Source organism: Anomaloglossus baeobatrachus, chromosome 1 (assembly GCF_048569485.1).
Source record: "Anomaloglossus baeobatrachus isolate aAnoBae1 chromosome 1, aAnoBae1.hap1, whole genome shotgun sequence".
In the NCBI taxonomy this organism is placed as follows: domain Eukaryota; kingdom Metazoa; phylum Chordata; class Amphibia; order Anura; family Aromobatidae; genus Anomaloglossus; species Anomaloglossus baeobatrachus.
In genome coordinates, this window is record NC_134353.1 from 848,357,117 (window position 1) to 848,384,088 (window position 26,972).

At 42.9% G+C, this 26,972-nt stretch overlaps 1 protein-coding gene across 1 annotated transcript; it reads right to left on the reverse strand.

Moving 5' to 3' along the window:
* Positions 1-279: 279 nt before the first annotated feature.
* Positions 280-4,850, reverse strand: CARTPT (CART prepropeptide). The gene is made up of 3 exons (XM_075342191.1): positions 4,696-4,850; positions 4,414-4,497; positions 280-1,870 (listed from the first exon to the last, which is right to left on the reverse strand). Exons 1-3 carry the CDS (start codon positions 4,846-4,848, stop codon positions 1,763-1,765), a joined length of 345 nt encoding a protein of 114 aa, XP_075198306.1. The 5' UTR covers positions 4,849-4,850; the 3' UTR covers positions 280-1,762.
* Between the last annotated feature and the right edge of the window lie 22,122 nt (positions 4,851-26,972).

Below are 26,972 nucleotides of genomic sequence, written 5' to 3' on the forward strand. Positions count from 1 at the left end.
AGGCGTTTGTGTAAAAAAAAAATTGCTTTTGGCTTCATTTTCTGAGACCCAAAAGGTTTATATTTTTTGATATCAGGGGCTGTGTGATGGCTAATTTTTTTTGCACTCTATGCTAATGTTTTTACTTATACAATTTTTCGGTAGATAAATGTTTTGATTGCCTCTTCTTGCAATTTATTGTAATGTTGCGGCGACCAAAAAACATAATTCTGGCATTTTGTTTTTTTTCCATTACACGGTTTACTAAATGATTAATTTATTTTACACTTTGATTGATCAGACATCTATGAATGCAGAAATACAAAATATGTGTTTAATTTTGTTAATTGTTTTATTTTCAGTATGCCAAAAGGGGGCGATTTGAACGTGGTTTTTTTTCATATTTTTTTAAAAACATTTCTTCTCACTTTTTATTATATTTACTTGAAGCTGTGATCTAACGATCGCTTGTGCTGTACAGAGCATGGCATCAACACCGCTCTGTACAACAGAAATGCTGATCTCCTATGAGCACCGTCTCACAGCTTGCAGTCACAGGACGTTCATCATGACAGAGACAGGGATCAACACCTGACCCCCCCCGGCAGTCATGATAAACCATCGGCGCCCCGCAATCATGTTACAGGGCAGTGGATGGGAGCGGGGAATGACACACTCCACAACAGCGCATGGTAAATCCTGGTTTCAGAGATTGACAGTGGGATGTAACTGGTTAACAGCAAAGTTGCGTTCATTAGGTGGGTGAGTCATGTAATAATTTAATATTTACAGTTGCCACAGATGTAAAAGAACATTCAGAACTTATGTATTACTTGTATTAATTATATTGTTTCGGCACAGTTCTTGAGTTGGCTTTATCACTGCATTATACGAGCGCACATTCTTCTATAACATTTTATTACAACAGGGCTGGATGGAATTACATTTTTTAATAAAACTTTAGCAATTCTCTGCCATCTAGTGAGATAAAAATTAAATAGGATTAATCTAATTGAGGAGAACATGATTGCCTAGTAATTGTGTTCTGTCACTTAAAGTGAATCTGTCAGCAGGTTTTTGCAATGTAGTTTGAAGACCACATGCTGTAAAGGTTAAAAAATAGAATTTAGTGCTGCCCCTTTTTGTCAAGGTCTATCAGTTTATCTGCTATGTTTGTTTAATTAGTAGGACTTCTCATTGTTTGGACTGCAATGTCATGCACATGGCAGTCCATTATGCCCCTCCTCTGAGTGAGACCTCACTGTCAATGTGCAAATATCTATAGAGAGCCTGGGGTGGGTGGGAGCAGATCTCAGCTCTGCTACATGACAATCTAATTGTTTCAGAACCGCTGCAACCAGTAATCTAAGTGATACATCATTGGATTCAGGATCTCTTTACCTACATCATGCTTGTCTCAGATAAGGGAGCAAAAACCTGCTGACAGATTCCCTTTAAATCTCATCTATTTCAGACCAAAGACAATTCATGTCCACTCAAATCACTTTTTCTCTCTTTTTTTCCCACCAGAGTGTGCATTGCCTCCATATGTGCATACAGTAACAAACATCTATAACAAAAACCCTTTATTACACATAACTACATGCTAGAAATATATTTTACGGAACTTTTATGTACAAAATAATGAAATACAGGGACAGATAAATTAGCACATTCAAGTAAGAGCTAGAACAGGAATAAAAAAAATACTTCATGTAAAAATCATACTCTGCTTTCTATCTCTCAATAATATCTGGGAAGGACCCTCATTTTCATATCACACTCATAAACACTTTAACAGGAAAGTATTGCAGGAAGTCCTTCGAGGGCAGTCACACAGTTTCCCAATCCGAGCACCTTTCCGGACAGCACACTGCTCTCCTGCGTCACACTGCAAAAGAAAGGAAATGCAAATCCACTTCAATAAAACAATATAATTCTGCACAAAATAGCACAGGATGGATATACAAATATATATATATATATATATATATATATATATATACATATATATAGATATATATAGCTATTTTATATATATTTATATATATATATATAGATAGATAGATAGATATACACACACACACACACACACACACACACACACATATATATATATCTGTTTTATAATGCTATTTTTCATTAGAATACATTGTATTAAATATTAGATCTACTTTTTGTGAATAAATAGAAAAAATAGAAATTATTCAGATGTGATTTGTACATTGTTTGTTTTTTTTCTTACTTTTTGTTCTAATGACAAAATCATTTTCTTGTTTCAGCAAAACAGATGCAATCAATGACATAAGGGGCAAATTGAAATTATTTATTTCATCACTAGACATTTATTTATACACTGGGCAATGATTTTCACCCTGTATCATTGACCGTCAAGTTTCCAAATGATACAATGTAGCACAATTTCATTTTCAATTAGTGAGGTATCTTCTAAACTTCTAATTAATACAAAGGTCAAACAGTTTGCATAATTGATAACATATTTTATTTTTTATTTATATTTTTCTTTAGGTGGGGTAGGGTAGCAATCTGCCATTTTTTTCATATGCAGTTGTACTATACCCCACAGAAAAAAAAAAAATTGGTTATATAATTCTGAGCTTTGATTTGTACATCCAAATCTTTTACTAGTAGATTGTAAATATTAACTTCATTTTATCACAATATCTGCACATTATCCGCTATAATGACAAAATGTGAATTTACCCTGCTGGATTATCATGGATGAATGTTCCTAGGAATATTTGTTTCTCAATTATCACGCAGTATCAGCAAGCTGCAATCACCCAATAAATGAGAAAAATGCTAATCTAAGGGTAAAATTATCTTTTATGGTGTACAAAAGATCATCATTCTGGGCAGCCTATGCACACCTAACGAATTATAGATTGTTCAATGAACACCGTTAAGAATGGTCTGCCTATGTAAACAGCTTAGTGAAAGACCACCAATCTCCAAAAAAAGTGGCTGATAGTCAGTCGTTCTGTGCTGCCATACAGTTCATATAAATCAAACTTATAGGGAATCTGCCAGCAGGTTTTTGCTATGTAAGCTGAAGCCAGCATGCTGTAGGGGTTAAAATACAAAAAGCAACTATGCCTCTTATCAGGCTCTGTTCTGTTGTTTACTTAAACCAAAGGCTTTATCACTTGGTGATTATCATTGCTAGCTCTAGCTGGCTTGGCAGTCTGACATGCCACCTCCTGTGATTGACACCTCACTGCCAATGTACAATCTCTATTGAGACCCTGGTATGGGCGGAGGCAACTCTCTCAGCTCTGCTACATGATTAAAGCTAAAAATTAAGATTGTGTTAGAATGGCTGCAGCCAGTAATCTAAATGATACACTGTTGGATTCAGAATTGCCTTGCCTACTTCATGCTGCAATCACATGAGGCAGCAAAGACCTGCTGACAGATTCCCTTTAATTGTATTGAAGTCCTAGCATCAAGGAAAATACCTGCATGGAGTTTGCATGTTTATCCTATATCTGTTTCTGCCTCTTTCCACAGTGAAAATACACAATGATTATTCATATATGCATTATCAGTATAATAAATCGCCTTTACATGTTCCCTTGTGCTGAGATAAGTAAATTACATAGTGTATATGATGACAATATCTGTACAGGGATTTGGAATCAGGGTTGTCATCTTGTTATATTTTAATCTGGACAGATTATCAAAAAAATCAATGACAGACAATATTGTTTACGGACACATTGAAAAACCATGTCAATAAGATGATACGTGCTGTGTGTGTACAATCCACAAGTCTTATATGAAGACATTAACTGCATTCACTCTGAACTATAAAATGATATTACTGCACACGTTTCTCCAGCTTGTAAATATTCAAGGAAGCACCAACATTTTTTTAAAGGCAATGGAAAAAACTGCCCTGTTTTTAGTAACTGTCCTGGAATTTTGGTAACTCTGTTTTGAATATTTTTACAGACGATAGAAATAAATGAAAGAATTAATATAATATAAATTAACGTCATATAAAAAGTACAAATTATTCTAACCCAGTGTTAACGGTTTTATTACATAAGTCTGGATTGGGAATTGCCGTGTATTTACAACAATCTTGTCCAGAAGCTTCTATTTTCTTAATTTAATTAGCCGATTCATTGATATTGATTCATAACGGTGTAATGCTGATGCTTCCATGGATAACAGTAATATACAAGGAAAATAAGGGGAAGTATAAACTTATATTAAGTGTAAAGTCACTCTGAAATGTGAACTGTATATTCCGAGCCCATAGAGATATAAAACCCTGACGCTGACTGTTTCTAGCCTGAACTGGAAGAAAGCACTTACCTGTACTGAGTGCATAGTGAAAACCTGTATATGACTGTCTACATAGGCTGTAATAAGTAGTAATGACCAGTAAATGGAGGCATCACTCACCATGGGCACTTGTCCATACTTCTTCTCAAATGATGGAAGCTTTCTACTTTTCAGTTTTTCTAACACTTCTTGCAAAGCATCAATCTGAAACAGAACAGGCTCATCAGGTGGATATATGGATGATTAGTATATACTGGCCATACACTACTAAGTTTGATAATATGACAACCCTTACTGAGGACCTCTGACAACACTTCTGCACTGGACAGAATGAGAATATTTAAGACTTCCAGGTCTATGAGATGCTAGTGTCACGCCTGGATTGGAATGAGTATCACATACCAGCTCCTTCTCATGGACGTTGTTGTCTATGGGGGAGTAGAAGTCCAGGGACCTGCTCTCCAGGTAGTCTGTGTCCTCACAGCTGCCTCTGAGCACCAGGAGGAGGAGTGTGGAGCTGAGCAGTGAGAGCAGGGCTCTGCGGGAGCTCTCCATGGTGCTGGTCCAGGCTGCTCTGAGGGCTGCACAGAGCTCTATATATAGGGGTAGAGGCCATCCCACTGACATCAGCAGGCAGCACCCACACCACACAAGCGTCATTAGTAACATTACCAGGGGTGCTTGTAGAAAATCCATGATACTTAGATAACTAATAATAGTCAAATAAGGTACTTATCACACAAACAGAAAGATATATAGATAGGTTACACTAAGTTTTCTTTCACCTTCGGTTGATCACAAATGCAAATCATTAATTGACATGTAGTGGTCTTTTTAAGATGTCCTTCAGCATTTCAAATCTTTAAAAATCAAATCTTTATTTTTATATAGCACTAACATATTCCACAGCGCTTTACATACATCAGGAACACTGTCCCCATTGGGGCTCACAATCTAAAGTCCCTATCTGTATGTCTTTGGAGTGTGGGAGGAAACCGGAGAACCCGGAGGAAACCAAGGTAAACACAGGGAGAACATACAAACTCCTTGCAGATGTTGTCCTTGGTGGGATTTGAACCCAGGACCCCAGCGCTGCAAGACTGCAGTGCTAACCACTGAGCCACCATGCCGCCCGTATTTGGAATATTATAAAATCCGGTCTTCCTGGTTTTTCACAACCACATAATGCTGAATTTAGAATCTGTAGACTTTTATTTATAATAAAAAAAGGGTAAGAACATCTGCTGTGGTTCGGCGTACGTATAGAGAAGTCGACCACAGAGCGCTGACTCAAGGGTTTGAATCCAGATGAAATGTTTGAAGGTTGTTGGTTCAAGTCTCGGGGAGGGGGGACTATAAAAGATAAATAAATTAAAAAAAAAATGACATTTCATCTGAGATGGTTTAGTGAATCCTGCAGGGGGTTGGACATGATGGTCTCTTCTATCTCTAACATTCTATGATCTCAAACGGCTTAAAGGGAACCTGTCACCAGTTTTTTGCCCTATAAGCTGTGGCCACCACCAGTGGGCTCTTATATACAGTACTCTAACATGCTGTATATAAGAGCGCAGGCCGCTGTGAGAACATAAAAAACTACTTTATAATACTCACCTAAACCGGTCGCTGCGGTGCTGGTTGGCCCGGTGGGCGGCGCTGTCCTGAGGGACCGGTGCCTCCTCTCTCAGCCATCTTGCTCCTCCGTCTTCTGAAGTCTGTGTGCATGACGCGTCCACGTCCTACACACTCGCCAGCACTGAGGCCCTGCGCATGCGTACTTTGATCTGCCCTGCTCAGGGCAGATCAAAGTATTGTAGTGCGCCTGCGCAGGACCTCAGTGCCGGTGAGTGTATATGACGTGGACGCGTCATGCACACAGGCTTCAGAAGACGGAGGAGCAAAATGGCCGAGAGAGGAGGCGCCGGACCCGGAGGACAGCGCTGCCCACCCGGCCAACCAGCACCGCAGCGACCGGTTTAGGCGAGTATTATAAAGTGTTTTTTATGTTCTCACAGCGGCCTGCACTCTTATATACAGCATGTTAGAGTACTGTATATAAGAGCCCACTGGTGGTGGCCGCAGCTTATAGGCCATAAAATTGGTGACAGGTTCCCCATTAATATATGGTGAATAGAAAACAGATTCTCTCTAAAAAGATGACCTATAGCAGCTGAGGTGTGTATATTTAGGGTATGTGCGCACGTTGCTTTTTACCTGCTTTTTACCTGCTTTTTTGCTGCTTTTTCTTCTGCGCTGTTTAATGCCAAAATGGATGTGTTCTTCTATTCAAGCAAAGTCTATGGGAATTTGGGTTTCTTGTTCACACTATGTTGTTCAAAATGCTGCCTTTTTGTGGCAGAACTTTGGTCAAAAACTCAGCTTTGCAGTGCAAAACCCAAATGGCAAAAATAATTGACATGTTGCTTCTTTGAAAAGCTTAGTTTTTGACCAAAGTTCTGCCTCAAAAAGGCAGCATTTTGAACAACATAGTGTGAACAAGAAACCCAAATTCCCATAGACTTTGCTTGAATAGAAGAACACATCCATTTTGGCATTAAACAGCGCAGAAGAAAAAGCAGCAAAAAAGCAGGTAAAAAGCAGGTAAAAAGCAACGTGCGCACATACCCTAAAGGGAATCTGTCACCAGGTTTTTCCACCTAATCTGAGAGCATCATAATGTAGGGGCAGAGACCATGACTCCAGAGATGAGTAATTTACTGAGCTGCTTAGTGTACTTTTGATAAAATCTCCGATTAATCAGCAGTAGATCATTAGAGGACTACTTGCCACGCTGCCAGATAGTCCAGCACATTCATGAGCTCTGTAGAACTGCTGGATCTGCAGCAGAGAAAACACTGATTTTATCAAAATGACAGCAAACAGCTCAGTAAGTGACATCACTGGAATCAGGGTCTCTGCCCCTACGTTATGCTGCTCTTAGATGGGTGAGCAAAAACCTGCTGACAAATTCCCTTTAAGTAATATCTTATCCGAGTTATACAGAATATTAGAATGTTTGGTTATGTAACTTTGTTAATTTCTAATATACAGTTAGGTCCAGAAATATTTGGACAGTGACACAAGTTTTGTTATTTTAGCGGTTTACAAAAACATGTTCAGAAATACAATTATATATATAATATGGGCTGAAAGTGCACACTCCCAGCTGCAATATGAGAGTTTTCACATCCAAATCGGAGAAAGGGTTTAGGAATCATAGCTCTGTAATGCATAGCCTCCTCTTTTTCAAGGGACCAAAAGTAATTGGACAAGGGACTCTAAGGGCTGCAATTAACTCTGAAGGCGTCTCCCTCGTTAACCTGTAATCAATGAAGTAGTTAAAAGGTCTGGGGTTGATTACAGGTGTGTGGTTTTGCATTTGGAAGCTGTTGCTGTGACCAGACAACATGCGGTCTAAGGAACTCTCAATTGAGGTGAAGCAGAATATCCTGAGGCTGAGAAAAAAGAAAAAATACATCAGAGAGATAGCAGACATGCTTGGAGTAGCAAAATCAACAGTCGGGTACATTCTGAGAAAAAAGGAATTGACTGGTGAGCTTGGGAACTCAAAAAGGCCTGGGCGTCCACGGATGACAACAGTGGTGGATGATTGCCGCATACTTTCTTTGGTGAAGAAGAACCAGTTCACAACATCAACTGAAGTCCAGAACACTCTCAGTGAAGTAGGTGTATCTGTCTCTAAGTCAACTGTAAAGAGAAGACTCCATGAAAGTAAATACAAAGGGTTCACATCTAGATGCAAACCATTCATCAATTGCAAAAATAGACAGGCCAGAGTTAAATTTGCTGAAAAACACCTCATGAAGCCAGCTCAGTTCTGGAAAAGTATTCTATGGACAGATGAGACAAAGATCAACCTGTACCAGAATGATGGGAAGAAAAAAGTTTGGAGAAGAAAAGGAACGGCACATGATCCAAGGCACACCACATCCTCTGTAAAACATGGTGGAGGCAACGTGATGGCATGGGCATGCATGGCTTTCAATGGCACTGGGTCACTTGTGTTTATTGATGACATAACCTCAGACAAGAGTAGCCGGATGAATTCTGAAGTGTACCGGGATATACTTTCAGCCCAGATTCAGCCAAATGCCGCAAAGTTGATCGGACGGCGCTTCATAGTACAGATGGACAATGACCCCAAGCATACAGCCAAAGCTACCCAGGAGTTCATGAGTGCAAAAAAGTGGAACATTCTACAATGGCCAAGTCAATCACCAGATCTTAACCCAATTGAGCATGCATTTCACTTGCTCAAATCCAGACTTAAGACGGAAAGACCCACAAACAAGCAAGACCTGAAGGCTGCGGCTGTAAAGGCCTGGCAAAGCATTAAGAAGGAGGAAACCCAGCGTTTGGTGATGTCCATGGGTTCCAGACTTAAGGCAGTGATTGCCTCCAAAGGATTCGCAACAAAATATTGAAAATAAAAATATTTTGTTTGGGTTTGGTTTATTTGTCCAATTACTTTTGACCTCCTAAAATGTGGAGTGTTTGTAAAGAAATGTGTACAATTCCTACAATTTCTATCAGATATTTTTGTTCAAACCTTCAAATTAAACGTTACAAGCTGCACTTGAATTCTGTTGTAGAGGTTTCATTTCAAATCTAATATGGGGTGCCATGCAGAGCCCAACTCGCCAAAATTGTGTCACTGTCCAAATATTTCTGGACCTAACTGTATTAACTTCAGATTAATATTAATATGAGAAAATTTAGAACATAGGTTAAAAAAAAATAAAATGATCCTTTCATATGAGCTAGTTAATGCTATTAAAGGATTTTACCACTTAAGCTATTATTAACTATTATATTATTCATATGTAACTGAAGCTGAAGGACTATAGTAGATCTGAAGCTTCTGTCACTCCAGCTCTATTCCCTGCCAAGCATCGCCTCTATATCAGTCAAGCAGGAGCTGGCACTGGGCAGGGAATAGAGCTAGAGTGACAGGGGCTTCAGATCTACTATAGCGCTTCAGCCTCAATTGCATATCAAGACAAACCCTGATTTCTCAGTAACAGAGGAACAGACCAGCCATGTCATGTAAAGATATGATAAGTCTTGTAGTTTCTTGAAGCACAACCATAGATGTGCAGATTTTATGCTACACATTATCCAGATGTTTTCGTAGTGTCATCTCACAATGCTGAAAGCAAATGGTTAAATGACAAATTCAGCTCTACTTTATTTACAACCAGTGATTGGTGCAGTAATTAAATACTGGCACACTGCTGCTCGTATTATGGCGGTAGAAGCACAGTCCGATTATTTTGTATGGATTTGTATGGCGCACAACAAACTTAATTTCATTTATAAAAGGTGAGTTGTAGCAGTTTAAAGCAAAAATAATTTACAGAATTATACTATCATATAGAATTTGCCCGTGCGGTGTCATATCATTAGTATTTTACAACAGTTTTAATTACGTTAGTTATCTACACAGAAATGTTTTATGTATAACCCTTCAGGGGTTCCTCTACTCACTGCTCATATCCTATTTAATGAATTGTTGTTAGTACATTTTAATAAAGAAAGTATCGTTTACCAGCCAGTTTTCAATATATTTTAGCAGGTGCAGTATGCTAAAAAAACCATAACAAATACCGTATTTTTCGGACTATAAGACGCACCGGACTATAAGACGCACCCTTGTTTTAGAGGAGGAAAAAATAGAAAAAAATAAAATTAAAGTAAAAGAATGTGGTCATGACACACTGTTATTTTACTGCTGACTGTGTTACTGAGGTAATAATATCCCCAAATTCTGTCCTCATATCCCCCATTCTGGGTACCTTCCAGGTATATATGGCCCCCATCGTGGAATATGTATGTTCCCAATCATTATGTGTGTGATCCTCCAATCTGGATTGTGTGTGTGTGTGTGTATATAGTTATATAGTGTGTGTGCGTTTGTGTATGTGTGTGTAAAGATATATATATATATATATATATATATGTGTATATGATCCAACCCCATCCAGGTGTACAGTAATGCCTTTATACTGTATTATTTATTGCCTTACTTTTACTGTTGTGCTGCTCACCATGCTTCAGTTTGTTCCTGGCATTACAAACAGTGTCACATATCTGAAGGACCTGCAGTGATGTAATGCAGAGGCGGGCACTGTGCTGTTCTGTGCTGCTCTGGCCACCCCTCTGCAATACATCACTGTAGGTCCTTGTCAGCTACGGGAGACTGTTTCTAGTGTAAAGGCAGCAGGAGCAAAGTGAAAGTAATGTGAGCCCTCAGCACAGAGACTGCGGCTGTGCTGTGAAGGTATGCCGTGCTCTGGCCCGGACACTGCAGTGATCTGCACTTCCCCCCGGGCCATACATGACTGCAGCGTCCCCCTGCTCCTGCATCCTACACAGCGGACACAGTCTCCCCAGCCGCTGCAGGAAGCCGGCGTCTGGAGCTCCCACGTGTGACCGCTGTTTACATTAAACAAGTATTCATTAGCTGCTCCTCACCCCCACTGACTGCAGAGAGAGGTGGGCGGGAAGCAGCTAATGAATATTCACTGACTTTAAGCAGCGGGCACACGTGGTTTCTCCAGCAGCCGGCATCTTGCAGCAGCGACCCTCCCTACCTCCTGTGATCCCACTGCATAGCGCTGACTCCCCACAGCTCCCTACCCCGCAGCTTCAGACCATAAGACGCACCCCACACTTTCCTCCCAAATTTGGAGGAAAAAAAGTGCGTCTTATGGTCCGAAAAATACGGTATACCTCAGATGCTGCAGCTCTTCTTAAAAAATGATTGGTGAACAATAATTTGACATGTTATGATCTGGTAACCGTGGAAGATTACAAAAAATCCCATAGGTAGAAAAACACCAAGAAAAACAAGAGTAGTTGGAACCCGGGCTGACCGCAATCCCCTAACTATCAGACCACACTAGAAGTAGCCGTGGAACGTTCCTAAACACCTAGACGCCACGTCACAGCCGGAGAAACTAGCTACACTTCACAGATAGAAATGAGGAAATCTACCGTGCCTCAGAGAAGTCCCCAAAGGAATAGCAAGCCCCCGACATATAGAGATTGCGGTGATGTAGGAAAACAAGATACACAGATAGGAAAAATAGATTTAGCAAAGGCGAGGCCCGACTACCTAGATACAAAGAAAAGAAAAGGAAACTGATTGCGGTCAGTACAAAAACTCTGCAGAAATATATACCAATCTCCTGATAGTAAAAATGGCCCTGGAGGTCAAACGACTTCACCCCCACTATATCAGGTACTCTTGAAAATAATGGGAGAAACAAAATACCAAAAAGAAAAAAAAAATACAAAAGTGCAAATAATCACGTTTGACAGGGAGAAGCTCCCTTTTCTTGCAGAAGAGCTAGCAAAGGGGGAACCCCCATGCTCAAACTAGAAAAGCAAATCTTCACCTGCAAGAAAACAGATTCCAAACAAAACAAAAGAAAAACAAAACACCCTAAGGTGTAACTTAGGAAGCAAAGCAAAAGCTTGCAAACTTATCTTCAGAGGTCTAGCACAGGAAAACAGGGAAGGACAGAACTCCAAGCCAGGTTCAGAGACTGAGGAAAATTCAACTATCACCGGTGCCAGCAAGGCAAAAAGTGCTCTCCTATATACACCAGGCTTGTGTGTAATAGGACTTTCTTAATTCCCAATCAACGCCGACACCTCTCTGAGTCACAGACCCAGACTGAGCTTCACTACCTTTCCTGGCCACCAGAGGGAGCTCTAAAACAGCACCCACACAGACGAAATTAAATTGTCATGTATTATAAGAAATATCTAGCTCCATACTGTAAATAATAAATTATAGTAGAAATTACTCAGGAGTGCAGTAATCTGTATAAATGCATAACACTAGTCAATATTTATGGTAAAAAATAAAATGTATGGTAAGAGAGTACACTGTCAGTATGCATTGTAAGGCATGAATGTGGCAAGAAAAAAGACCCATAAACAGACATCACTTTCAGGGGCAAGGCTGGTCTCTGTTGCCTGTGTTCTCTCATTATCATGTACGCTGACAGTGCACTTTCTTTCCAGCTCCTCGCTTCTCATTAGAGCCAGCAAAGGAGTGCACTGTCACTGTGCATTAAAAAAAATATTGCCAGCTGACAAGTGAGATCATACTGAGCATATGTCGAATTTGACTACCCACGCATGCTTAGTAGAACAAGGATTAGCCTAGCCCCTGCAACAGACGTCACTGATGTAGTCCTGTTTGAGTATCCCAGCATGCACTGGGGATTCTCAAACAAAATGGAAGTAAAATAGAGCAGAGTAGAGAGGAAATAGTAGGGACTTTTTAATTAAAGAATATTAGAAAAGTGGTTAGATTATTACATTAAATAGACCTTTAAGATTAAATCAGTTTGTTTTGGACCAACCCTTTAACTTCTAATATCCTTAGAATGTACATAAGGGAGGACATTATCACAAATAAAATGTTAAAATTGTAAGATTAGTTTTCTCGCTTTACAATTAAACGTTTGTGCTTTCTCCCACATGATATCTCAGGAAAAAAAGCTAATTTTAAGGTTTTAAAGCCACAATCTTTAGTCATACTTTATGTAGACTAAGAGTTATCAATGTCAACTCTATTAATTCACTTCCATGTCACCCACTCAAAAATTGAGGTCTCGCCTTATATTTGAGGGTTCCCTCGTGTGCACAGTGCAAAACCTTACTGTCAATTATCTCACTGTGTAGAGATTGATTCTACATTTGCAACATAGTCTGGCATCAGTTTGAAATGTTTATTTGCCCCTTTACTCTAGGTCTGTGATATGTGTTTTACAGGGTCCATTTATTGGGTAACACGACTGCTGTAACTGCAAGATAGCCGAAACACATTTTTTACAACCAGGTTTTAATATTTTAAGTATATTGACTTAATGAGGCTAATGAGCTACTATTATGCCAAATAGTGAATGTCTCCCAGCAAGGGTAATGTATATATTACAGATTCCCGCTAACAGAATATATATATACCTCGCTGGTAGCACCACAATAATTATATGCAAAAATAATATAGCTGCCACCACCAAACTTTACAGGTAGTTTGGACCCCCATTTCAGATAGCATAAAACTCTTGGGTTTGGGGATCGTATATAGAGCAAGGGGAAAGACTTTATTAAATTTTATATATTTAATCCACAAGAATAAGCAGTGTTTATAAAAAATATACAAGATGTTACAATAGAGAAACAATACAAATACTACATAGACAATTACATAAAAATAAAAGGGATAAACATGAAACTTACTAAACTTGTGCCATAGATATGACTTCCAGATTTATGGAGGGAGGATCCCCAAAGGTACACAAATGGGCAGCACCACAGCTCATCGGTGTCCTCCAGGACTGACAAAACAAAAATGTGGCAGCTGACTTTTATGACCTCAGGTCACCCTCCCCTCAGTATTAATGAAAAAATACTGTCTGGAACACCAATGTGTGTGAACTAGGTGCTAGCTTAAAAAACCCTCCCCTCAGTAACCTCATTTTGGGATGTCTTGTGGGCTGTGCCAAGAGCTTCAGACAATTAGGAAATTCTAGTTTTTATCAAATCTTTTCCCCTGGGCCACACAGGGGAGTGATATTAGCGTCATATTTCACATCCTGATTTTTCCTTCACATAGATATCAAACACGACACATCTAGAATGATTTTATTGGTCAATACCCATTTGTTGGGTTACCAGCGATCTCCCAGCAAAGCAGAACAGTGCTTTGCATTTTCCGCTTCGCCAGGATTCCAACAATATACTTTTCATATCTCTAATATTAACGTGGCACCTGAAATCTAGGTTCAGAGCTTTTTTTTTACCTAGAAGAACAAAGGGATGTCTTTCTCTTCACATTTTCCCTTCAGCTACTTACATCCTCCTGGTCGTTCACTTTTATTTCTGATGGTTCCTAGCTCTGACCCTTTCTTCCTTTTCCAGATTCTTGTGTCTGTGCTTTGCCATCTCCCCTTCTCCCAAAATCTTGGTTTGATGTTCAGTGCCAAGTCTGCAATTTTCATCTGTTTCTTGCTCTGGCTTTAACCTCACCTACTGGTTCCTGTAGTGTTTTCTTCAGAACTATCCTAGGAATCATCATATGTGGGTTATCTAGCAGCAAAGAGTATATTTCTTTGAGGGGTTATAGATAAAAAGACAAAGGGCAACCCTAGATTATATGCCATAGGTTAATCTATCCTAATCAAATATGGTATATGGTGGTGCAATATGATACCTAGTTCTGGAACAACACACCTTTATGAGCTTGTTGCGCAACCCATTCCAAAACCATTGACATTTATAGAGATTGGCCAAATTTTGCAAGTTTAACAGCCTCCAGTCTGCTAGGAAAGCTACCACAAAAATTTTGGAATGTTTGTAGTAATTTAGCTCTATTCAGCCAAAAGGGTTTTGTTAAGATCATTTTCTGATATTGGACAAAAAATTGTTTTTCAATCACATTTCCAATATATCCCAGTGGTGTTCAATGGGAATCATATCAGGGCTCTGTAAAGGTTTCCTCCATACCAAAATTGGTAAACCATGTGCTGGGTTTTGTGTTCAGGGACACAATCATACTGGGGAAAAAAATGGCCTTCCCAAACTGTGATCACATACGTTAGAAGCAACAAAAATTCAAAATGCCTTGCACGCTATGACTAATATTATCAAGGTTTTTTTTTACTAGACACTAGCATTATTGTAGGCAGTGCTCTCCTGGCATGCACACATCCAATGTCCATCCATCAGGATACTAGATAGTGAAATGTTTCTCACCTATCAAAGATCCTGTTTCCACTGCTCGAGTCCACTTTACACCACTCCAACCAACGCTTGGCAATGTACATGGTGAACCTAGGTTTATGGGCAGCTACATAGCCATAAATACCAATTGTTCTGATGTTACTTCTAGTGACAGGTAGGAACTCTGTAGGGGGTAGTCACATGTGCACAGTTAGTAGTCACCTGGCAGTTCTAAAATTGTTATCACGAACAGGCAATCTACTGTTTCCCAGAACCCAAGGGTTGCCCTGACCTTCAACCTTTAACCCCTGTACAGGGATCTGGTCTTACACAAAGGTCCATAGGTAAGGGCAACAGTGGGAACTGCTATTCAATGGTGCAGACTAGCAAGAAGGATATACGGGACACTAAAGGCCCAGTCACACTAAGCAACTTACCAGCGATCCCAACAACGATAGGGATCGCTGGTAAGTTGCTAGGAGGTTGCTGGTGAGATGTCACACTGCGACGCTCCAGCGATCCCACCAGCAACCTGACCTGGCAGGGATCGCTGGAGCGTCGCTACACGAGTTGCTGGTGAGCTCACCAGCAACCAGTGACCAGCCCCCAGCGCCGCGTGGAAGATGCTGCGCTTGGTAACTAAGGTAAATATTGGGTAACCAACCCGATATTTACCTTGGTTACCAGCGCACAGAGCTACATGTGCACAGAGCAGGGAGCAGCGCACACCGCTTAGCGCTGGCTCCATGCTCTCCTAGCTACAGCACACATCGGGTTAATTAACCCGATGTGTCCTGCAGCTACATGTGCACAGAGCAGGAGCCGGCACTGACAGTGAGAGCGGCGGAGGCTGGTAACAAAGGTAAATATCGAGTAACCAAGGACAGGGCTTCTTGGTTACCCGATGTTTACCGTGGTTACCAGCCTCCGCAGAAGCCGGCTCCTGCTGCCTGCACATTTAGTTGTTGCTGTCTCGCTGTCACACACAGCGATCTGTGCTTCACAGCGGGACAGCAATAACTAAAAAATGGCCCAGGACATTCAGCAACAACCAACGACCTCACAGCAGGGGCCAGGTTGTTGCTGGATGTCACACACAGCAACATCGCTAGCAACGTCACAAAAGTTGTTCGTTAGCAGCGATGTTGCTAGCGATGTTGCTTAGTGTGACGGGGCCTTAAGGTCAGATCTAGGATGTCATGTCAGAAACAGAATCAAACAATGAGCTGATAGTCCAAGATAAAGCCTAGCTCAAATGACGTGAATATAAGGTCAAAATAAAAACAGCACACAGGAAAGAGGCACTAACCAGGATAGAATCTCTATTGACTGGCAGTGGGAGCTCGCTCTCTGGGGTTCTTATAGCACAGCCCCACCCAGTGCTGCAAACAGACAGAAATCAAGACAAGATTAACTCTGTAGCTTCCAAAATGGACAGAACCACATGTCCCAGGAATAAAATAGGATTCTTTTATCAAGCATCACCCGCAAACACAGTGTGGTGCCACCTAGCAGCCAAAGCGGAAGCTGTCAGAGTTTATACGAGTAATGCAACTTAATTTAGGTGAGTTTTAGAAGCTACAATGCTTTAGCATTTAGTGGTTCCAATTTGTGATTTTGTGTGGTTTAACCCATTTCTAGCAGAATCAATGTTTTTGTTTTGTCTACCCTTTCTTGACGCCATTACTTTACAAAGTCATGTAAAGGCTTGTTTTTATCTTGGACAAGTTGTAGTATTGAATGGCACTATTCATTTTACCAATTACGGTACTGAAAAATTACAAAAATTTCAAATGTCGTGAAATAAAAAAAAAACAAAAAAAAAATCAATTCCAGTAGTTATCAAATTGTTTTTAATATTTTGTTTTTATGGCGTTCATTGTGCAGTAAAAATGACCTGACAACATGTTCCTGCAAACATATCCACCATCATGGATTCCTAAATCAATATGGCACAACAGATATGCTCAGGTACTAGCGACATTAATTTTTATAGGTTTACAGTATTCCCCCAAATTGTCAAAAGCTACAAATCTCCTCTACGCTCTGTGAAATAAGTTGCCACCATTACTCTGTTGAGTTACTTTCCCTAACTAGCTATATGTATCCTCAGCACTAGACACTGAGTGCAATGCTGCTGGTAGTCTTGTGGATGTTCTTAGTGAGTGGTCCGCAGCACTTTCCCCCTCCTGCCGGAAGCCGTTCCTTTTATTATTTTAACCTTGATGAGCCAGACCAAGGAGGGAACGTGTTATTCCAATACTGTCATCTCTTTGTATAACTAAGAAATTAATCTCTTAAAAGCTCCAGAAAGTGTAAAGACTCTGAGTAGATACTTCTATTATATCTGTAATATTAGGAAAATCTTTTTGATTCCACCTTGATGTTATTAATAATTTGGTAATTAAAAGAATAGGGATAATGATGGATCTAAATTGAGGAGTAATTTCTTATATACCAAGGGGTAGGTTAGAAAGATAAGGTGTACATTTAATATTCGTATTAGTTATCTTACAGGTAAGCTTAAATATTTATCTTCACAATGGTTGGATTAAAGTGCATTTCCAGAATAAATGATATAAATGACCATTATGGCCACATTCTTTCCAGCAGAGTTTCCACTGGGATGGAAATGCTCTATTTAATTTAACTGGAGCAAAGTACCATGTTGATACTAATGTGAATGATGATTCATGTAGCAATGCACATAAAGTAGAAGAGTACGTTTAAAGCATCAGTACACTCACCGACAACGATCCCTGCAGCATCGTGATCTCCTCCTGTCTGCCGGTTGCGGCTGTGTGTGGAGACTAGCGGTGCTCACAGGGATGACGTCATCGCTGTGCGCACGTGTCCACACGCAGCCGCGGCCTGCACATAAAGAAGGAGATCGCGATGCTGCAGGGAGCGTGGCCAGCTCCACACAGGTCAGCGGCGCAGCTGCCGGCACTGACGGGAGGAGGAGGGATGCTGCATGGAGCGAGGAAAGGAGAGTATGAACGTCTATTTTTTTTGTGTGCCACAGGATGCGGCCATATAGCAAGCTAGGGGTATATAGCAGGATGACGGCATATACCAGGATGGGGGTATATTATGAGCAGGATGGGAGTATATAGCAGGGTGGGGGTATATAGCAGGATGGCAGTATATGGCAGGATGGGAGCACATATCAGGATGGGGGTATATAGCAGGATGGGAGCACAAACCAGGATGGGGGTATATAGCAGGATGCGGCCATACACCAAGATGGGGTATATAGCAGGATGCGGCCATATGCCAGGATGGGGTATATAGCAGGATGAGGCCATACACCAGGATGGGGTATATAGCAGGATGCGGCCATATGCCAGGATGGTGTATATAGCAGGAAGGGAGCACATACCAGGATGGCAGTATATAGCAGGATGGCAGTATATAGCAGGATGTGGGCTATACCAGGATGAGGGACATATATATATATATATACACAAGGCAGGAGGATCATTACCAGGATGGGGTACCTGAGTTAGAGAATTTGAGATTATCCCCTTAACAGTGTCAGCAGCAGATCCTCACCCCATAACAATGTGTTATGACCACATTTTTCGTTTAAAATTTTAATTTTCCTATTTTCCTCCTCTAAAACCAGAGTGCGTCTTATAGTCCGGTGTGTCTTATAGTCCGAAAAATACGGTAACAGGTCAATCATATGCACGGTGGTGAGGCAGATTCTGAAACCCCTTTTCTGAAAATACAACCACAAAATCAGACAAAAAAAATCCCAAAAAACAAAAGCAAAACAAAAAAACAGAGTACCACCTTAGTGGAGACAAAGCATATAACAGAATTAAGGCATTTATTCCTGCACAACTAAGGCTGGGTTCACACATAGCGACAACGATGTCGCTGTTACGTCACCATTTTCTGTGACGTAACAGCGACCTTGTATGTCGCTGTTATGATCGCTGCTTAGCTGTTAAACACAGCGACGCAGCAGCCAGGGCTGGCTCCAGGTTTTTGTGGGCCCTGGGCGAAAGAGTCTCAGTGGGCCCCATCCACACATAGACATGCACAGATACATACACATACAGGCATACGTACGCATACTTATTTAAAGAGAAATTCACAAAAACACATAAATAGACATAAATCTAGACACAGTCATATACACTGACATACATAGATACACATCATACATGCGCACACACACACACACACACATTATTTTTATATATTTATCCTGTATATATATTTCTAATATTGGGAAGCCGGCAACAGTCTCACTCACCTCCCGGCTTGTCTAACAGACATGGCCGCACATAGAGCACACTAACACTGATGTATATACATCACAAGAGAGGCTGGGGACAACCACATTACTGGGGGAATATATATTACTGAGGAAAGGGGTATACAGCAATGGGGGGCATACAGCTCTAGAGGAGGGCAGTGACTGAGGTGGGGGGGACAAACAGCTGTGAGGTGGGGGGGTGACATGCAGCTCTGGGGGTATACAGCTCTGGGGTGGGGGGGGACATACAGCTCTGAGGGGGTATACAGCACCTGGGTGGAGGGAACATACAGCTCTGAGGGGGTATACAGCACCTGGGTGGAAGGGACATACAACTCTGGGGGTATAGTAGTTTGCAGCCCCCATATTGTGTTATGAAGCCCCCATTGTCCTCCATATAGTATTATGTAGCCCCCATATGCACTATGCAGCCCCCATAGAACATTAAGCAGCCCCTATATAGCACAATGCAGACCTAGATAGCATTAGGCACCTTCATGTAGTATACACCCCACATATAGCACAATGCAGACACATATAGCATTAGGCACCTTCATGTAGTATATAGCCCACTTATAGCACAATGCAGACCCAGATAGCAATAGGCACCCTCATGTAGTACACAGCCCACATATAGCACAATGCAGACACATATAGCATTAGGCACCCTCATGTAGTATAGAGCCCCTAAATACCACAGTGCAGAGCCAGATAGCATTAGGCACCCTCATATAGTACACAGCACCTATATAGCACAGTGCAGAGCCAGATAGCATTAGGTATCCTCATGTAGTACAAAGACCTATATAGTACAGTGCAGACCCAGACAGCACAGTGTAGAGCCAGATAGCATTAGGCACCCTCATGTAGCATACAGCTTGCATATAGCACAGCCTGTATATAGCACAGTGCAGAGCCAGATAGCAATAGGCACCCTCATGTAGCATACAGCTTGTATATAGGCTATATACAAGCTGTATGCTACATGAGGGTGCCTATTGCTATCTGGCTCTGCACTGTGCTATATACAGGCTGTGCTATATAACATAGCACAGCCTGTATATAGCACAGTGCAGAGCCAGATAGCAGTAGGCACCCTCATGTAGAATGCAGTGATTAATACTCATTGGCGTAACTAGAGTTTGATGGGCCGTGGTGCAAAATTTGGACCGGGGCCCCCCTCCACGTACACCGACACTTAGGGTACGGAATAATGACACTGACACTTGGGGTACAGGATAATAACGCTGACACTTGGCTCTCACCCTCAGCACCCAGGTTTTCATGATCTGAAATCCCTCTATCAGTACCCTGCTTTCCCATGTTCTGATATCCATCTTGTCCTCAGCACCCAGCTTCCCCATGCTCTGCTATACATCTTTCCCTCAGCACCCAGCTTTCCCATATCAGAGCATGGGAAAGCTGGGTGCTGAGAGATGTACAGCAGAGCATGGGAAAGCTGGGTGCTGAGGGAAAGAGCCTTTTTCCCTCAGGACAAAACATTTCCATCCCATACTTGTATCTTTGTCCCCCCTTGTATATAGATCTCCAAATACTATAATGGCCCCCACATAGCCTTCCGTATAATATAAAGAGTCCCACATAACCCTTGATATATTAGAATGCACCCCCATAGTTCTCCATGTATTACAATGCATTTCCCCAAAGTTCTCCATGTATTATAATTCACCCAATAGTTCTCCATATATTATACTGCACCACATAGTCCTCCATATATTATACTGCACCACCTAGGCCTCCAGTTTTATAACGCACACCCATAGTCCATGTATAAGGTAGCCTCCATATTCCTCCATATATTATAATGTAGCCCCCATAGTCCTATATGTATTATAATGTAACGCCATAAATCATCATATTGTATTATGCAGCCCCATACTCCTCCATGTATAATGCACCCCTATATTCCATGTATAAGGTGTCCTTCATGTTTATTATGAATATGTAGTCCCATAGACCTCCATGTGTCATGCAGCCAGCAAAATAAAAAAAACAAGTACCTCTCTTCTCCTTCCGACCCCTGCGACCGCGGTAGTTACTCCCCTGCCCCCATATCTCACACACCCTGCTCCCCATACAGCCTGCACCCCCATATCACACACACTACACCCCCATATCTCACACACCCTGCTCCCCATACAGCCTGCACCCCCCAGATCACACACACTACACCCCCATATGTCACACACCCTGCTCCCCATACAGCCTGCACCCCCATATCACACACTACACCCCCATATCTCACACACCCTGCTCCCCATACAGCCTGCACCCCCCAGATCACACACACACTACACCCCCATATCTCACACACCCTGCCCACATATCTCACCCTGCCTGTACCCCAACTTACCCCTCTCAAACACTCTGCACCCCTTCACATCCTTCTGTCACAGTCTGCAGCCCTCATATGCCACTCACCCTGCAGCCCCCTTTCCCCTCATGTCCCCTCTTTTCTTATTACCAGTCATCATGTGTCCAAATCTCTTTTAGGATTCAGTATCTCTTGCTTTCTGCCCGGCATCCTGTGTCTCCTCCCACACAGTCACATGGGCGTGACATCATCGCAGGTCCTGCAGGATGGCTTATTCCGTCTTCTGTGCAGGTCAGGAGCATTCCTGCTCTGCTGCAGCTCAGAAACGGCTGGTGGGCCTCTCCAGGTCAGGGGCCCCTCTACTAACACTGGGCTCCCCTGACTCACAGGCCGGCCCCCTGACGGTCGCATTGTCGGCCACTGCACAGCGGCACTACACATAGGGGCCCGGCGGCTGGCTCTGCAGAGTGGCTGCCGGGCCCCTATGTGTACTAGTGCCGCTGTATAGTGGCCGGCCTGTGAGTCAGGGGAGCCCAGTGTCAGTAGAGGGGCGGCTCACTTCTCGTTCCCCCGCTGATCCGGTCTCCTCGGCGCGTCGTCTATTGCTGTCGCTCGCTCTGACCTCTCAGCAGGCGTGCAGTGATGACGTCACCGCGGTCCTCTGCAGAGCTGTCAGAACGCCGACAGTCTGTCACAGCGGGGAGAATGATAAGAGAGAGCGCGCCGCTCACTCTCTCATCATTGCTCTCAATTGTATCGGCACCTGCGATGCCGATGCAATTGAAAGCGCGATCCTCGGTGGGGGGCGGTGACAGCACAGCCACCGGGCCCCCCTGAGTAGCGGTGCGCCACTCCTGCCACCGCGAGTGTGCCCCCCGGCAGCTCAGGGCCCCGGCATTTGACCGGGTTTGCCGGGTGCTGGCGCCGGCCCTGGCAGCAGCAATCATAACGTTGCTACATGTGCAGAGAGCAGGGAGCCGCGCACACTCCTTAGCTCTGGCTCCCTGCTCTCCTAGCTACAGTACACATCGGGTTAATTAACCCAATGTATCCTGCAGCTACATGTGCAGAGAAAAAAAAAAAAAAAGACTGCCTGCACTCAGAACATGACATAAAATACAAAAAAAAGACAGTTTGCGCTCTGATAATGCTAAAGTATGGAAACCATAAATATGTGAACATGGACCTGCATTACTGCTAAGGAAAATCTAAGAAAAATGAGATATTTTGCATATAGAAATGGCCATTTGTATATCTGCCCAGTTGCCCCTTCACGGCATATCTCGTAACTCGGTACCCAACGCTATTCTGAAGCCTCTCTCTGGGTTAAAAACCTCCTGTGTATGGCTTCAGAATAGCGTTAGGTACCCAGTTACGAGATATGCCGTGAAGGGGCAACTGGGCAGATATACAAATGGCCATTTCTATATGCTAAATATCTCATTTTTCTTAGATTTTCCTTAGCAGTAATGCAGGTCCATGTTCACACATTCATGGTTTCCATACTTTAGCATTATCAGAGCGCAAACTGTCTTTTTTTGTACATGTGCAGAGAGCAGGGAGCCGCGCACACTGCTTAGCGCTGGCTCCCTGCTCTCCTAGCTACAGTACACATCGGGTTAATTAACCCAATGTGTCCTGCAGCTACATGTGCAGAGAGCAGGGAGCCGCGCACACTGCTTAGCGCTGGCTTCCTGCTCTCCTAGCTACAGTACACATCGGGTTAATTAACCCGATGTGTACTGCAGCTACATGTGCAGAGAGCAGGAGTCGGCAGCACAGGCAGCGTGAGAGCGGCGGAGGCTGGTAACGAAGGTAAATATCGGGTAACCACCTTGGTTACCCGATGTTTACCTTGGTTACAGCTTACCGCGGCTGCCAGATGCCGGCTCCTGCTCTCTGCTCGCTTCATTTCGTCGCTCTCTCGCTGTCACACACAGCGATCTGTGCGTCACAGCGGGAGAGCAACAATAAAAAAAACGAACCAGGGCTGTGTGTAACGAGCAGTGATCTCACAGCAGGGGCCAGATCGCTGCTCAGTGTCACACACAGCGAGATCGCTAATGAGATCACTGCTGCGTCACAAAAAACGTGACTCAGCAGCGATCTCGCTGTGTGTGAAGCACCCCTAACTCCATCTGACAGACTCGCTCTCTGGACTGCCAGTCCACCACAGGATTATGCATATCTAACCAGGAAAGGCCCGGTACGATAAGGGTACAGAGACCTTCCAAGATAGAAAAAGAAAGCTCATTGTGAAGAGCCCCTACGCGCAGGTTTACATTATATACTACTTGCGCAAAACTTCCCTAACAGAGAGGAGCCAAGACAATGGCGAATATGTGGATGGATTTAGCCAGCATATTACAGGAGAGGCCATGAAAGAAAAGAAAAGAAAAGAAAAAAGAAAAAAATCGACAGTGGTACAAATAGTGGCTCTTGCCCCACTATTCAAAAGGACATATATGATATCAGTTTGAGTATCTATGAAAACTTCAGTAGGCAAAATAAACTGAGTTACACATGCGGAGGAAATATATACACCCATGTTGTAATCCTCCACACAACCTGGAGAAGTTTTCAGACGACTTCTTTTGCTTAAGACACAATGGATAGACCCTGAAAAATGACCCTTATGACTACAGAAGAAACACACCCCTGTCATGTGGCAAACTGCAAAGGATCCAGACTGAGTGGAAGCCCCCTCCCCTAACTGCATGGATTCATCAGATTACTGGAAGGACTTCAGCCTTAGGAAACGCTACAGAGGTCGGAGTCATCATACGGTAGGTCTATCTCTGAGGTGTCTATTGATATGTATAGAAGCTGCCATGGCTTTGGCTGAAGTCTCAGAGGATTCTTATACAGTAACACAAATGCGTCCTTGAACATTTCTGACAGACTCTGGCAAAAATTACTCCTAAGGCCCGTGTCATTCCACCTAGTGTCAGTTGCCCAGATCCAGAACTTAGTACAAAATTCCTCTGTTGGCCAATCTTGCTGCTGAAGCATGATTAGCTGAGGCTCCAGTCAGGATCATCGTAGATGAGACAGAGGGCCGGAAAAAACTCATACACTAGCTGAAGCAGCAGTCGGTTGGAAGAGAAAAGACCTAGGATTGAAGGTCTCCCCGAAGGAGGGAGATCACAATCCCCAGTCATTATTCCTCACTCCAGGAAGTGTGTGGGCGAGCTTAAATTAAAGCTTGCAGGCTAAACGGAATACAAAAAAAAACCCCAAAACTTATTCCGACCTCCCAAAAATCTACCCGGGAGTGCCACCTTGGGTTCAGGTATAGTAGTATAGCTGGCTGCCAGACCCACAGCCCGCTGCTGTGGTTGCAAAACCCTGGATCGCAGGTCTGCCAGACCAAGGCAGAGGATTCTGCACCCGTTCTGAAAGGGCCTCTATAGGATCCATTTAAGGTCTGTTGAAAAAAAAAAATAAAAATTGGGCCAGTGTTAATGGCAAGCAGTGACTAACAGGGTTCCGCAAGGCATAAGGGAACATCTGGCAAACGCTATAACACACAGGGTACACAATACTACGGTGAGTCCTGACGCTAGAGAGAGGGGAGCGGGGGTCACCTCTTGCCACTCACTGGAGGCGGATCCCTGCAAGGAAGTGGATCTGCAAGCAATAAGGCGTTGTGACTTTCTGATGCCAGACTCGTCAGAGGTCTCTCCAGAGTGGGACACACATGACAGTTGCTTCCTCAAATTTTTTTTTTAGGTCAATTTCCCAATATGTTTTTTTTTTTTTAACCTTGCAGAGTTCAGACATTTTCCATAAAGTATTATTTTCTGTTGTTGGGGTATAGGTGTGAATCTGGCTCAATATTTCTCAGTTGAAATTGGTAAACTGACATTTAATTACCTAGATCATTTATTGATCTGTCAGTCAGCATACTGTCCAGTAATAATATCTTGTACTTTAGTCGGATACCTTAAGGATTTTTGTGTTTTCCTATGACAGCATGGTAAAAAAATGTACAGCATAAAACACAGATAACGCAGGAAACCTGCATGTCTAGAGGTGAGTTTAGATACAGTAACCTAAAAAAGCAACTGGTCTATAAGAAGGGGAAGGCTGGACCAGGGGAGCAGAGGGGCATATCCCCCTTGGCTGCCCCCCCCTGGCAGCTGTTTAGGGCGACTTGATCCGCCTGCTGCTTTAGCAACCGCTGGGAGGCGCTACACCTTTAAATTTAACATCTTGGATGCATCATGTTATAGCAAAGGCAACCACAAAGCACTGTGCATCGTCGTGCTCCAACACAGAGTGCGCCGGTTGAGGATTTCCCATTGCCATCCCTTCATTCAGGGTCTCTGCAGTGCTCAGTGTCAGCTCTGCTTCCCTACATTGCCTTTCAGGGCTTCCCACCTGCTGCACGCAGCAGGTCCTTGCCGGTGAAAAGTTGGGCAAGATGCATATAGCATCTAATAATTTGTGTACAGTTAGGGAGGGAAGTTATTACGCTGTATGGTGACAGGTCTCAGGGTATTAATTTCAATGTACTCTGGTGGGGGCTATATATTATAACATATATGAGGTAATGGGTGTATATTATGAGGGGCTGGGGGTCTGCGACACTTTATAGATTATGCAGTTATGGCTGGGGAAATACTACTCTGTAGTGTTGGTGGGTGTTACACTGTAAGGAACAGGGGGGTGAATTCAGTGTTGTACATTGAGTGGCTGTCGTGTGATGAACTGGGGGTGTTCGTGTATGTGTGTGTGTGAGGAGCTTTGTTGATTTTCTCTGATCAACTAAGATGTTTGCGGATCTGGATGAACCCGTGCAGAGGTTAACCCCTTCGTGATATGCGCTGCACATATAATGTACGGCACAGGTCGGTAGCAGGTGTTTGGAGTGGGCTCATGGGATGAGCTTGCCCCATACCCAACAAGCAGTAGCTGTGCATTACAGCCAGGACCTGCATCTAACAATCGTGGGAGGAGAACACCACCACATGTAATTGTAAATGCCAGTATCAAACTAAAGCCTGCTTTACACGTTGCAATTTCGCATATAATTTCGTATGCAATTTGCAACGCCCCCATCGTATGTGTGGCACGTTAAATTTGTTGAACGTGCCGCACATACGAGTAACCCCCGTCACACATACTTACCCGTCCATACGACCTCGCTGTGGGCGAAGAACGTCCACTTCCTGGAGTGGGAGGGACGTTCGGCGTCAGAGACGTCACACGGCAGCCGGCCAATAGAAGCGGAGGGGTGGAGCTAAGCGGGACGTAAACATCCCGCACACCTCCTTCCTTCCACATTGTGGGCCGGGAGCCGCAGGACGC